We start from the raw sequence: 15,026 nt of genomic DNA, 5'->3' as shown, positions 1-15,026 counted from the left end.
GGTAACAAGATTTTACTGTATTTCAGTAGCATAAACACTTAACCTTCTTTTATGGAGGGTCAGAAATTAACTGCCTTTCTTTGATGGATGGTCCAACTATAATTCCATCAGAGGCAGGAATTGTTTCTCCAGAGTTTATAGCATTTGCATATTTATGCAGAAAACAAAATCCTTGCTTTTATCATGGTTTCATTTTCTTCCTCTCAACTTCATTTTCTTTCTTCCAATTCACAACTAACTTATGAAAATTAAAAGTTGTCAGATAGCAGAGAACAAAACAACACCTTAATTAGGTTTTTCTTTTCACTCTCACCCTTTTTCTCATATACTCTTTGAAAAACAATCCACTTAGGAAACACTGGTGATTCCGAGTTGAAAATATACTCCATTAGATTATTTGTGGGGAAAAAATACTAAAATTTTAATATAAATAGTGAATATTTTAAATATTTTAGTAGATAGATATTGTTTCATTCTCTTAAGAGAAGCAATTGGGGATTGTGAAGTTTCCTCCTTTGACTTATCCAAGTTTTTAGAAACTTTACAAAGGAAAAATAGTTTAATTTAAAAGATATTTGACATGGATTTTGAATATCATAAATGATCTGACCTGCTAGTAATTTACATTATTATGTTATTTATGTCAATAAATATTGTGAAGGGTAAAACACAAAGCTGTTACAAAAGTCTCTTATGTTATTGGATAGCTTACTAGCAATGTAACTTCTTTACTGTTTCCGTAGCAGGTAGCTGTGAAACTAAGAAATCAGGCTGTGGACAGAGGCTCCTTGGTTTATTGAGACATCATTAAAATAAGAAAGATGACCTCAAAGATAGTTGTATCGGAGAGTCCCCTAGGCTAAAAAGAAGTGCCAAAGGACTAAGAACACATTTTTTTTTTTCATCAAGAAAGCAAATATAACTACAGAAAATCCCTCAAGTAACTGGACTTTTTGAAAAAGCTTAGTTTAAACCTTGAAAGCCTTTTCTTTCCTTTTTTTTTTTTTATTGTTGTCCTATTACAGTTGTCCTGAAAGCCTTTTGAATTAAAACAACAACAACAACAAATACTTGTAGGCATTCTAAGATTACTGCTTTCTTCAAGGTGCACAAAACTGAGAAATATGTATTGTTATTTTTGAAGTATTATGTTTATGGTAAAATGTCCTTGATACTTAAATATTTATTTTTTGCTAATTTTATTTAATTTGTTATTTATTTATATTAATAAAATTAAAATTAGAAACATTTTAATTTGTCCAGAGTTTGTCATTATGCAAGTCATTGTGTAATTCCTTTAAATTATTTCTTGTCGAGGGATTTATTTTTATTTAAGCTGTTAATTATAGCCCCACAAATGATCAAAATATAAAATGTATTAACAGAAAGTAATGTTATAATTAGCTATATACTTATATAAGTGTATTTATGCTTAGTAGTATAGTATATGAATTAATTAAATAATTTCATTTACTAGCAACAACTCACAAATTGTATAAACATCTGTAAGTAGAACAGTATCCTATATTATTCTGCTATTTAATTTGGAGACCAAATTCCCAACCAATTAATATTTCAAGTGCTGCTGAAATAGATATGCTACAATTATCACAGTTTCACACCAATGTCAAAAAACAAATATGTAACTAGATATCGTGTGTATTAGTTGCAAGTTCTCATGACTACAAGATCTAACAATGTTTTTCTAAGAACAAAGAAATTGTTAACTATTTCTAAATGTATCTTCCTTAGTATGTTTGAGTTTATAATGGAAGTCGTGTCAATGACTTTTTCTGTTTCCCTCTTTATATATGACTTTGATTTTATTTCTGTTTACAATAGATGGGAATAAAACTAACTTAGAAGAGGTCATTCTAGGCTTAGCAAACATTTGGAGGTTGATAAAGACAAAGCATGTAATTTATAAACAATTTTCCACTTCAACTATTCTTTTGTACTTTATTAAGAGAAATTCCTATTATTTTTTAGTAATTTAAATTAAAATGATACTCTTAAGGGAGTTTAAAGTTTAGATAATGCTAATTTTAAGCCTTTTAAAAGCAAACATATTTTCTGAAACTGAAAAAATTATGTCATGTTAAGTTTCAAACTTAGATTTGGATTTGAGTTCATGTACACAGAGTAATGAGTCTTAAGTGATTCTAACTTAATAACATTATTCTTTTCATTATTTAACTGTTTCCAAAAATATATCCCCTTTCTCCTGAAATAAAATACATCACTTTTCCATACAAACCCCTTATTTTTAATCAGGAAAGCATGTATTAGTGAAATGATTCATAATATTATGCCACATTATTTTTTTCTAAGTAATCTACAATTATCTAGAGATTTTTTTTACTACATTGATACAGGCCAAGTATAATCCCCATTTCAGAGGACATGATTGCCCTATGACACAGGTTTGAAAAATGTATACAAAACCTTATATTACAGAAGTAACTTTTCCCACTGTTTTATTATGTTTTAAGATGCCAATATATAAATAGTTTAAATGTGAAATTAAAAAAAAATTTATCAAAATGGTAAACACTGTAAAACGCAGTTATAAACTGGCATGTTATATAGCATGGATATAGGCACAAAGTCATAAAATTTCTTCCAAAATATAATTATTTCACAAGTAACTAAAAATATGGGTAATTTGTCCTTTTATTGTGCCCAGTGCCAGTGATATATATCACTGGTGTATGATTGAAATTGGCTGATTGTTTTCACTGAATTGATTTGGCGTTTCAACTTTGTATGGATACAGACTGAAGACCTTTGAACTCATAGACTTCAGAGAAAGCTTGATTAGAGACTGTCTTACTTGGATCCCTTCAAAATACTGACGCTTGCCCTAATTACCTAGGTAAGGACATAGAGCTGCTATCTTGACTTGAAGGAAATTTTAGTTTGCAACACAAAGCTAAGCCAGAGTCAGAGGAATATTTTACTGGGAAATGTCATGTCAAGGACTCCACAGATAAGATATCCCTGAATGTATTAATGTTTAGAGCCATGCTTTTTTAATTAGCGTATCTGTCAGATTACCTGTTTTTATTACATACCATTATGTAGTACTATAGTTATTATTCCCTTAACAGCTTAGGCGAAGTATCAGTGATATATGTTTGGGGTAAATAGTCATTTTCTCCTTACAATGTGCCAAAAAAGAGTTTTGCAGTTGAGTTTTTATCCTAAAATATCATTTGGAGAGAGCAGAAAAGTGGACTACAGGTAACTATTAAGAGTTATTTTTCGATGGAATTTCTGTTCTCAAAGATGTTGTTTCTAAGATAACACATCCTAGAATTGTAGAATTTTAAAATGTAAAAAGACGTTAAAAATTTTCTAGTCCATCCCTTCCATTTGCCAGAATAAAATGAAGCCCTGAAAGGTTCCATAACATATTAAAGGTCATATAATTTGTTGCTTAGACCAAGTTTCTAAAATAGTGTCTTTTATTGGCCAGAATTCTAAAATGCAAGTTTTCATTTTATTTATGACATTGTATTACACTACCTCAGTTTTATTTCTTTTTAAACCATGGAAATTGAACACAATGTTATGAATAAAAACTTAAGTTCATCTTGTTTATTTTTAAGCTAAAAGATCAATTGTAGAACAATTATGATGGATTTTTCAAAGGAATAGATACTACAGATTTGGGGCTCAAGTCTCCACTGGACCCCCAAATATATGGTTTCTTCAACCTTAATTGGACATAAAATATGTAGAGAGTGTTTTTTTCCATAAAAGGGAGCATTCGACAATTTTAAAAATATTTATTTTGGGGGTGAGAGAGTTTTTCCCAAGTAACAAGATAGGTATAGCCATCTTGTTTCAGTAATTTATAATTCAGCAGGCACAAAGAATGAGGCCTATATAACTGTTTTCTCTCTTTAAATGAGAAGCTGGAGCACAAGTGGTAGGGAGTGGAAAAAACAAATCTTAAAAACTCAAATGACAAATTCCTCTGGCTGGAGACGAAAACAAGGGAAACCACATAACCCCAGATTGTGCAATCTATAAAGACAGAGAGATGAAGTGGCTACGTGAAGAGAAACAACGTGCTCAAAGAAACACCTTCGTGTGAGGGAAAGGAAAGACTTAAGGAAAGGCTAGCAACATGAATCTTGAGAAGTTCTCCATAATAATTTTAAAGAGTCTACATTTCCGCTCCGTGTTCTTTCTCAACACCCTTTATAGCTCAAACGGACACAGCACCTGCCAGCCATGCCCATGAATTTCTGATGTCCCAGCCCAGTGCCTCAGCATCTGAGCTGAAAAAGCCCATTGCTTGACAGGGGTTAACCGTATCCGGAAAGCTCTGGAAGAGGTCTGCTGGAAGGCAGGACTGCCGCTGTTGCTATGAGGCATCTTGTTGGACTGGAGACCAGGAGCTGTGGGAAACCCAAAAACAACAAGGCTCAGATGGGAATGGCAGCAAAGGTCTAGGTTCCTACTCCTGGTCTTAGTCTCTGGGGACTGAGAAAGGCAACAGGAGTTTCTCTCTCCTTTCTGTGAAATCCCACAGTTGCGAAAGAATAGACAGCTCCCCCAAAACCCCACTCCCAAGTAAATTTCATTTCCTATCCCATCCTCAAGTGAGAATGAGTCACTAAGTAATGCAATTCTGTAAGCATAATTGTAAACCACTCTGTCGGCATGTAATGATGTGTTTTACCTTAACTTACCCGGAGAGAATGGACAACTTGGAGTTTGAGCAACTTGAAGAAAAAAAGTACAAAATTATAGTCCCTCCCCCCACGCACACCACTCCCAGCCCATTCTACCTAAAACGCCTTCACATTATGGGTTTCATTTTTAAAAAATCATTTTAAATTAGGTCGCAAAGAAAAAGTTGGCATTTCTTATTCCTTTCAGAGTGGTCTGAGAAATGCTACATCAATGCATCTGAGAAAAAAAATTAGAAAAACAAGATCTCTTTTAATTTTGTTTTTGAATCAATACCCGAAATAATGGCCAGAAGCGAAAATCCACCGGTGCGTCAGCAAGCAGGATGCTCGGCCAGTCAGCTTCATCCTTCGCCCCTGAGCTGTTCTGCGGCCTCCCGCCGCGGCTGCAGGCCACTAGAGCAGATAGATAATGTAGGAGAGAATGACCAGGCCTATGATAGCAAAGAACATCAGGATGAAAATATCCAGCATTATGGAGTCCTTGGCCGAGGAGGCCTCTGGATTCCAGGGAAACGTGAGCTGTGAGCACGGAGGTTGCAGTCAGTGGAGAGAAATGTCTCCCTCCCTCCTTCTTCCGCTGCTCAGCCCTCGTTTCCCCCCTCCCCCTTCGAAGGGGGAGACTAAGGGATGCTGCAGCTCCATCAACAGCTTACTTCCCTCCTTCCCCCGCCCGCCCCCCTCCACCAACATACCACAGCCAACCAATGATAAAGCCTGGAAGCAGGTAACCAAGGAACTGCTCACTGAGACCAGGCAGAATTGAAGAGGCTCAATTTCTCCCCAGGAACCCAATCCCACCCCTTTGTATCTAAGTGGAGTCTGCATGATATGGACTTAGGAAATCTGATCTCTATCCAGATCCCTTAGGAATGAATCTTCCTTTTCTTCTCGCACACCCCCAGCAAATTAGCTCAGAAAAATAATGGTTGGGAACTGGGTGGGCCATTAGAAAGTTGTAAGGGTCCTGTTATGGAGAGACAGGGACAAAGGTCCCATGTGAGCCTTGGCTGGCATCTCTGGGATGGAGCTAACACAGGATTTCTAGACTGTACCAGCTATTGCACGTGGTGTAATTTTAACCTTCCTACACGTCTTTCATAGATAAGGCTCAGAGATGGTCAGGAACTTGCCTGATGTTTCACTGGAAATGGCAGAGACCAAGATTCAAAACTAGGCTTGCACACTCCAGAATCCATCTTGTTCTCTCTTGCCCAGACTGGCCCTCCTTCTTAGTCTGAAGTGCCCCTCAGCCCTACTTGCACTGCTCACGTTGGGAGGCATTTTTGCTCAGATCACTCCATTTACAGTGTGAGCACCAGAGGCCTCCCCTCCTTCTCTATTTCTTGTCTCTCTGGTCATTACCCACATTCTTGTTCTCTTTTGTATCCTCCTTAGAGGGCTCCCATGGTGTTACATGCAGAGAGGGCACCAAAGAATTTGCAGGCCTATCCCTGTGTGGTAAGTGTCTAGAAACGCAAATTCAAGTGGCTTCTTCTGAGGGGAAAAGAAAAAATTGACATTTTATCTTCTTAAGCTGGGTAGTGGGTACTCAGTTATGAATTGTGTTGCTTTTATTCCTTTTTATGTCTTAGTTCCTGTGACATCTCTGAGGCCTAGGATCTATGGCTCCATCCCAAAATAATTCTTTCGAAGGGTCTAGGGTGAAGAATTAGTATCCCGGCTTCTCATGCTAATAGAAGGGGGTCTAGAAACTCCTCCCATTGGCCCATCCCCAGGAGGCAGAGTGCTGATCCCCTCCCAAGTAGACTGTGCCCTCAAATAGCTCAAGTGAATGGAGCCTCCTGGGGAGAGGGGGCTGCAGCTCCCACACAAAAAGGGGGCAGGCCCACAGGAGGCAAGATTTGCCGACTCATTCCCTTCTAGTGGGAAAATATTAGGCAGCCAGCTCGTTCGGAGGAGAAGCAGGTGTCAGTATTGTCTTTAATTATCCCACCGAGTGAGTGCTGCCTCTGACTCCACACTGCTCAGCCCTGCTGACACACACAGCCTGTCATCCTCCTGATTATTATCATTCCCTTGATTAGAAAAGCTCAATTCAGGCTCAGTACGGGGAAGCCCTTTTCCTCTCCACCCTGCTGTTAGCTGGAAGCTAGGGAATGCCTTCATTCTGCACCCCAAGTGGGAAACGTTCCTCTCCACAGAACAGCCAGACTGACTGGTGGCACCGAGCCAGGGCGGAAGGGTCTGGATTCCTTCTCTACTACTGCCCCCTCCCAACCCGACAAAGGGAGGAGGCCACCTGGTCTTCTAGTCAGAGGTTAGACCCATGGCACCTGCAGCAAAGAACATAGCACAGGAGATAATAAAATGAGACGTGGGTACACAGCCCACCCTAGCAAGGTAGCATGAGGCCATGAGCATCACAAGGGGGTCCTAAGACCTCCATTCCTGGAGCTCCAGTCCAGCTGTGTGACTTCCACCAAACCACCGCCTTTCTGGGCTTCAGTGAACCCTATCTGGAACCTGGACATTGCGGAAGTTAGTTCTCTCACAGGGCTAATAAGATCAAATAAAAAACGTGTTAAAGATCACATTCATAAGGCATCATGAATACAACAGCTTTGGGTTGTCAGACCACCTAACAGACAGCTTCATCCCTGTCTTATCCCACTCTCTCCATCATTTCATTCCTCGAGTATGTGCCAAGTTCCTACTATGTGCAGGCATAAAGCTAAAACTGCCCACCTGCTGAGCTCATTTATTAATTCAACAACTATTTGTTGAGCAGCTCTGCCCCTGGCCCTGGGCAAGCACTGGGGGTTTAAAATGAATTAGACCCATTTCCTGCCCTGTGAGTGCCCTGGCCAGTGGGGAGACAGTAAGAGAATCTGTCACCAAGTCAGTCAGCAGGAGCAGGTGGGTGGGGACCACTCCACGAGGAGGATGTAAGTGCCAAGGCAAATTGCCACTCAAGGCTGACAGCTTCCAAACTGGTCTCTCTCCCCAAAGGATGGAAGGGCTGCTGGGGGGGACGGGGGGGATGACAGGCCATCACCCCAAAACAGATGGAACACACACATACAGCTGCACATCAGAGCCAGAGAGAAAACAAAGTCCACAGGTAAAAATTATACTTTTATTTGAGTCACCAGATTCACTTGTGGTCCAAGTCAAATGTTCAGAATTCTAACAGGCCAGAAGGATCTGATCCCAAACGCAAGCCCACAAGGGAGGGGACCAAACAGACCAAGAAGAGACAACCACCCCATATAAAAAGATGAATGATGGCTTCACACACACAGATGAAATGTTTGGACAGAGGCAAATTTCACATGGTCATTTGTTTCTTTTTAAATACAGGTTTGTGGGTGGTATTTTCCAGCTATTAAAAAAAGGGGGGCCCCAAAGTGCTTATGTAAAGGGGGAAAAAGGCAGAAATTAAGCAGTAGTTTTCCCTAGAGGGACATGAGGAAGAAAACAGGAAGCAGTGTGGAGAGAATTCACTTTCTCACTATTGAGCTTCTTGCGTTTTATTATTGGTCCACTAACATTATAGTCACATTCTAGTTTTGATGTATCTTTCTTGGGATATGGGCTAAAAAAACTTCTGTGAGCTGTAAGAGAAGACCTGGGCCTCAGCCCAGCCCCCAGGTTCTGTGCTCTTCTAGGGATGGATGGTTCTGGAAAGGAACAAGGACTTCCTGCAGCCCTGGGCCCCTCAGCACCAGTGTGACAGTCCCTCCTCTGGGGTGTATAAGAAAAGGTCCCCTATTTTTAGGATGGGAGGAGCAGAGGGCCGGCAGCAAGATTCCAGTGGCTAGCCTGCCTTGTTTTGGAAAGAAAATGAAGCTGAGTGAAGATGCTATTTCTTGCTCCTTGAGGCCTTCTTCCCACCCACCCCACCGCAGGTCCTCCAACAGGATGTGTCTCTGACCTTTGGTGCCACAATCCCTGTTGTGCTTTGAGATCAAGAGGAAACAGGACAGACCAAAGCCTCTCCCAAGGATTCCAATATTGTTCCCTCATCCCCCAAAATGCCCAATATGAGACCATCTCTCTGGCCTCAGCTGGCTGGAGCCGAGCAGAAGGGGTTATTGGTCAGGACGGGGTTCCTGCCCCCCCTCCCCTGCCATTTCCTCAGCTCTCTGATTTGAGGTAAATATTCCCCACTTAACGCACAAGCAGCGAGGACTTGACTGTGCCTGTGGCCACTGCAGGGTATGAGAATGCAGAGGTCCACTACCTACGGGGCCTGAGTGGACTTGGGGTGAAGACGGGAGAGGGAGAGCCGGAGGGTGACGAGGACGCCCAGAGATTAATAAAGCCAGGTAAGGGTTGTCACAGCCACCAGCAGGGGACAGAAGGGACTTGGAGATAGCACCATCTTTCCCTTCCTCATCCCAGGGTCTGTGCTTCCAGTTTTGTAGGCCTGGGACCCTCTCCCAACACCTCAAGGGGGCTTTAGGTAAGTTAAGGGAGAGCCCCCAGAGTAAGGCACCCACAGTGTGGGTAACACAGGGTCCTCTGGCCCCTACTCTGCAGCACGGGACACAGAGATAGGAGATGGAAATATGCCTGGAGCCTCAATGCCATCCCCCTCACCCCCATCCCAGCAGGCTATATGAGCCCCCACTAATCTCCAATCACCCTCTTACTTCTGCCCAGCACACACTGCAAGAGGGGTAGGTGGGCTTCCTCCATTTGGGGATGGAAGGAGGAATTTTCATCCCAAAGAAAACATAAGGAACTTCTCTCCCTAGGACCTCCCCTCCCTCCTCACTGTGGGTTTTGAGGAAAACAGCAGGGAAAACAGTTCAGTGCACCCTAACATAAGCCCGCACCCTGCCCCTTTGCTCACTCACACTAGCTCACACCTACAGACACTCACGCTTCTTCCCCCACGTACTAAGTCCTGGAGACACGGAGGATCCTGTGGCTTGGCACAGTTCCGGTCCACTGGGGGACGAGTCAGGTAGGGGAGGTCACAGGGAGGACACCTTCCCGTGAGGAGTGGCCCACCCAGCCCCAACCTCAGGGGGCTGAGCCTCCAAGGCCAAGAGGCCTGAGGCTTCCTTGCCCCCTTTCAGGACTGCAGCGTCCAGCCAAGGAGGCAAGCCGGGGCCCCTGGAGGTTGGGGGTAGTGAGGAAGAAAAGGGCTACGAGAGAACACCCTGTTCCCTTCCTCCCTGCAGCTGTCCCTAAAAGTAAGCAAGGCCGGAACCTGACCCAGGCCGTCTGTCCTGGAGAGCTCCTAGCCACAGGAGAACAAGATCACAGTGTGAGGAGGAGCCCTGTGAGGATACATGAGCCCCAAGCGGGAACTTTACCTTCCTCTGTTGTCTTTGAAAAGGGGAGAGGGCGGCGAGGGGGCCTCTCAGAGGGCCCACAGCCCCATCTTTGAGAAGCAAAGCCCTCTCACTGGTGCCTACACAGTGGCAGTCCCCCACCCGTCCCACCCCAGGGGAAGGGCAGTGGGGCCCCAATCCTGGGAATGTATGGAGCCTCTCCCCTGGGAGGCCTGGGGGTTTGGGGCTCACCCCAGCCCTGGAATGTTTGGGTGTGTGAGGAGGTTGGCGGGAGGGTCGGAGGGGGCCCAAAAAGAGAGAAGGCAGAGGCCCAGGAGCCAATGGGTCTCCCATTCCAGGGCAGCCCCCATGGGTCTTGCTTGGCCTCCCCCAGGAAGGTCCACACCTGTTCCATCCAGAGAGACGACCAAGACATTGGTCAAGGGGAAAGCCTGCCAGAGGAAGGAGCCCGCGAAAGTGGCAGAACAAGGCTTCAGTTGGCAAAAGAAGCTGGAGGAGGGTGGGAAGAAAGAAGCTGTCGCAGACTTAAAAACACAAGAGACACTGAAGAGTGGACAGGCCACGCCCGCGACGATGCGGTGCCGTGGAATGCACTGAAGGGGGGCGGGGCGGGGCGGGCCGGCGGGCTCAGATGGCCTCCACGTAGTTGGCCGGCAGCATCCCTGTGTCACCGGTGCGCTCCACGGTCCCGTACATCCAGCCATCATCAATCTGCTGCACGTTGACGATGGTGTCCCCATCCTGGAAGGAGACCTCGTCCTCGTCAGCGGCGCTGTAGTCATAGACGGCGCGGTACCGCTTCTGCAGGGGTGAGGGAACAGTCAGCCCAGGGCCCAGCGCCCCCGGGCCCCAGCCTTCCTTCCTGTCTGGGACCCTAGGGAGAGCCTGGGTGAGCAGTGAGCCAGAGCTGGGAGGCAGGGAAGGGCTGGGCTCTGCCTTGAATTTTCTTACCTCTCTGTCTTACTTTCTGAGCATCCAATTAGTTGATATCTACTAAGGCAGGCACAAGACAGGGACTGAGGTTACAACAGCCCTGCTCCACTTCTTGAAACAGGAATGCAGTAACGTCCCATGGACACAATGCCAGTTAGTTTCACAATATGATATGCCTTGTACACTATTATCTGTATGATAGGCACCACTGTTTCTTTTTTTTTTTTTTTCTTTTTTTTTTGAAGCTGTGATAAGTCTGGCTTCACTCCCAAGTTCAGGACAAAGACCTATTCTTGGGAAAAAAATCTCCAGGTGACGTGATAGATTTCCACCGTGCAACCTCAGCCAAAGTCTTATGCTTGAGCTCTCGGATATGTCCAGTAAAAGCACATGACTTCCAACTGTGGTCTTGGAGGTGGCCAAGATTCTAACATACTCTCATCTTACTGCCCTTGATGTTGAATGATCTCTGGGGAGTCAGCTCAACCTTTGTGTTCCCCAGGCCAGTTCCCTGGGATCTGCATGGGACTGGCTGTGAGGCCCAAGTGCCGACTAGTCCGGAGCTGGTTGAGCCCCTCAGGAACCTCCTGTATCCACTGCTACGTGCCACTGCCAGGACCCTGGGTCAGGCCTGTTTCCAGTCTTTGGTTTGCCCTCTCTAACTGTTCAACTATTGTGATTTCAGAGGGACTTTCCAAAAGGCAAACTTGATCATGTTACTCCCTGGCTTTAAATCCTTCAAAGGTCCCCCATCCTCTTTAGCACTAAATTTTAAACTTTTCCCCTCAAGCAACAAAAACTTATGCCATTCGCCCCCAAGTCTATGGGATAAGAGTTCTCTTATCATCAAGTCTGGCTCCATCTTTTGGGCTGAGAAGCCACCATCTATGCCTGTATTCTACAAGAGCCTCCTAACTCATCTCCCTGCTTCCACCCTCAACTCTCTACTACCTCTTCTCAACAGTGGCTAGAGCGACTTTTTACAAACACAGGTCAAACTCCTCACTCTGCATGGCTCACCAGTCACAAAGGCCTTCCTGCGGCCTGTAAGTACTTACAAGGTCTGACCTCCTCTCCTACCCTCTTCCCTTCTCTAGTCCCCATAGCCTTCCTGCTGGTCCTTGAACTTCTCTAGCATATTCCTGCCTCAGGGCCTTTGCACTTGTTAAACTCCTTGCACCACTCACTCCTTCACTTTATTGAGGACTTTGCTGCTCTCTCCCCCCTTATGCTACTGTCTCTTTCTTCATAGCACATGCCACTATCTGACCTTCCGTTGTATATCTACTAATTGCTTCCTTGTTTTCCTTTCAGACTAGAATGTGAGCTCCAAGAGGGGAAGAAGATGGTCTTTTATTCAGAGTAAAATCTCTCCTGTCTAGGACATGCTTAGTATGTAAAGGATTGGCTACTTTAATTCTCTAAGTATTGTCCCTCCTGCTCTTACATGAGCTACTCTGAATTTCCAGACACCCAGCACAGAGGAGCTGAACTCAGCCAGAACCTCCAAGGGGCGGCTCAGCCACACCTGTGAGTGGCAGGACTGACAGACTGGAAACTTCAGCTCTAAGGACTGGTAAGAACGCCTCACTTCCTAACTTGCTCGTTCACTTACTCAGCAAAGCTGACAAGTGTCCACTCTGTGCCTGGCTTAGTCAGTGAACCAAAAGGACAATGCCCTGTCCGCCCAGAGTTTCAAGTCCAGAGGGGGACATAGAAGGTAATAAACAGAACTGTTTTTAGTTGCAGAGAGTGCTCTAAAGGACATCACTGACAGCGTGACAGAAGTGTCAGGAGAGACCCACTTGACAGGAGAGGTTTGGGAGGCCCCTCAGAGGCAGAGGCAAGCTGAGATCTAAAGCCCATGTGGGGTGGTCACAAAGAATAGGGAGCAGAGCCCAGGTCTGGGAAGCCCCAAGCAGAAAGGTACTTTGTCTTTTCCGAGATAACTGGACTAAGAAAATCTGGGTGTGCATGTGTGGGGAGGGTGATGGAGCTGGAACACAGGGCCCCACGGCCCTGCCCTAGAGGCTGAGATCCCTATCATCAGCAGATGACAAAGGAACTTGGGTCAAAGGTCAGGGAATGCCAGGCCTACTAGGTGGGGTTTCTAAGAAAAATCTATGACTTAGATTCTTCCCTAGGCTGGCCAATTTCTGGCTGCGCTGGGCCTTTGACCTCTACTTCCACTCTTTGACCGGAGCTACTCACCCCGCCCCCGCCTGGGGCGCTGCGCTGTATGGAGACTGGGGCTGCGGGTTCCTTGTAGCCACCATAGGATGGGGTCACCTGCTGCTGCTGGGGCGGCTGGTAAACTGGAAGATGGGAGGAGACAGCGCTCAGGAACCATCTTGCCAACACAGCCCCTTCCAGGGCCCCGTCCCTTCCTCCCCAAAGCCTGTATCTTGTATTTCCACCTGCCACAGCCCTGCTCAACCCCCACTTCTCCAAGATGCTGTCTGTGTGTGCACACTTGCAAGTGTTGTATATTCTACAGCAGAGGCTGTGTGTTGTCCCTCCCACCCCCACAACCCCATCACAGAGGGAGCCCAGCACAGGCCCAGTCTCCATGCTCATGACCTTGGTGAGGGGTGGGGATGGGACCTGATCAGGGGTGGGGGGGTGGTGTGTGTGTGTGTGTGTGTGAATGAGGCTTCCCCCCATCCTGTAGCTGGCCTGGCCTCAGGTCGTCTACCCCCACAGGCCTCATGCTCACGTGGGGCGCTGGTCGGGATGTGGTGAGGCTGCTGCGGCTCTTGGGGTCTCCGGTAGCTGCTGCTGTCCTGGGAATCTCGGCGCTCAGGCTCTATGCCCTCACCCCCACCAGGGCCCATGCGGCTCTTTTCAAACTCTTCGTGGTATTTTATCTGAAGGGGCAGAAAGCACTGGGTAAAGGACCCACAGAAAACCAACCTAAGCTCCCTCCCATTGTCACTGAAGATCCTGGGATGGGAGAGACTCCCAGAAGGCCCCGGGCAGAAAAAGCCAGGTTCTTGTGGGAGTGTACCAGTTGTGTGTCCTTGGACAAGCTATGTAACCTTGCCAGGCCTCAGTTTCCACCTCTATAAAATGGGACATCGGTGTCTACTCCAGGTGTAGCAGGAAGACGCAATGCGATGACGAATAAAAAAGGTCCATGTAAACTCCAGTACCAGACAAATATGAGTAGTCATTTTCATGTGCCTGTGACAGGGACTGGGGGCTGCCCTGCTTCCACTCTGGTCAAGGGCAGCAAGAACAGCAACTCTGTTTATTGAGCACCCACTAGGTGCCAGGCACTGTGCTCGGTGTTCCATACCGTGGCTCATTTGATCGGTCAGCACCTATGAGTGGGTATATTACTGTCCCCTCCCTAACAGAAAAGAAGGAAACTAAGGCACTGATAGGCAAGGTGAGTTGTCCAAGAATGTGCAAATTCCAGAGCCTGTGCCCTTAATCAGTAGGTGATTCTGTCTCTTGTAGGCATGAGCAGAGGACACCAGAGCCCAAGAATGATCTGCTGAGGACCACAGCCTTTGGGGACAAGAAATGTCAGGCTGGATGCTCTCTTGGAGATGGATTTCCCCTCCAGTCAGATTCCAAAAATGGGCAATAAGAGGCCTGGAGAAATCACACGCCCCAGCACTCAGCAAGAACTGGCTTGAACTGAACATGCCAAGACCCTGGAAACCGTCTAGAGCTGCGTTTTTAAAAATCTGCTCTTGAGATGATCTGCTTCCACCCTTCCTGAGCTGCTTGTTAGAAAGCAGGTTCCAGGGCCTTCCATGGAATATACAAAATCAGGGCTGGGGTTCTGGACTATGCATTTTTAAAAGCTCCCAGGTGAGCCAGAAGCAGGACGAAGTATGAGAACCAGTGATCTAGAGCAGAGGTCGGCAAACTGGTCCAAGGACCCACAGCCAATTTGCTCAGGGTCCGTGAGTAAGAATGATTACTTCGTTTTTTAAATGTTGGGGGTGTGGGGGGGTCCAAGAAGAATATTTTGTGACACATGCACTTTCTATGACATCCACACTTCAGTGTCTAGAAGTAAAGTTTTATTGGAATACAGCCACACCCATCTGTTTCCCTATTATCTGTGGCTGCTTTCATGCTGTTACCACTGCAGAGCTGAGCAGCT

At 45.6% G+C, this 15,026-nt stretch overlaps 1 protein-coding gene and 1 long non-coding RNA gene across 2 annotated transcripts in view; both read right to left on the bottom strand.

The window, feature by feature from the left end:
• Positions 1-3,585: 3,585 nt before the first annotated feature.
• On the bottom strand, positions 3,586-5,339 carry LOC149998364 (uncharacterized). Its single transcript, XR_016514236.1, has 2 exons — positions 4,981-5,339; positions 3,586-4,409 (listed from the first exon to the last, which is right to left on the bottom strand). It is a non-coding gene; the product is annotated as an uncharacterized LOC149998364 (long non-coding RNA).
• Positions 5,340-9,592: 4,253 nt separating this feature from the next.
• The window catches only part of LASP1 (LIM and SH3 protein 1), a 36,792-nt gene continuing 31,358 nt past the window's right edge, over positions 9,593-15,026 (bottom strand). Inside the window, exons 5-7 of the mRNA XM_090290997.1 lie at positions 13,623-13,773; positions 13,118-13,221; positions 9,593-10,774 (exon numbers count right to left, since the gene is read on the bottom strand). Coding sequence (XP_090147123.1) covers positions 10,601-10,774; positions 13,118-13,221; positions 13,623-13,773 — 429 coding nt within the window. The 3' untranslated portion in view covers positions 9,593-10,600. The remainder of the gene's footprint in view (positions 10,775-13,117; positions 13,222-13,622; positions 13,774-15,026) is intronic.

This window comes from Furipterus horrens, unplaced genomic scaffold, assembly GCF_987537825.1.
Source record: "Furipterus horrens unplaced genomic scaffold, mFurHor1.1.pri manual_scaffold_11, whole genome shotgun sequence".
In the NCBI taxonomy this organism is placed as follows: domain Eukaryota; kingdom Metazoa; phylum Chordata; class Mammalia; order Chiroptera; family Furipteridae; genus Furipterus; species Furipterus horrens.
The sequence above is the reverse complement of the archived record's forward strand: the minus strand, read 5'-3'. Positions and strand labels throughout refer to the sequence as shown.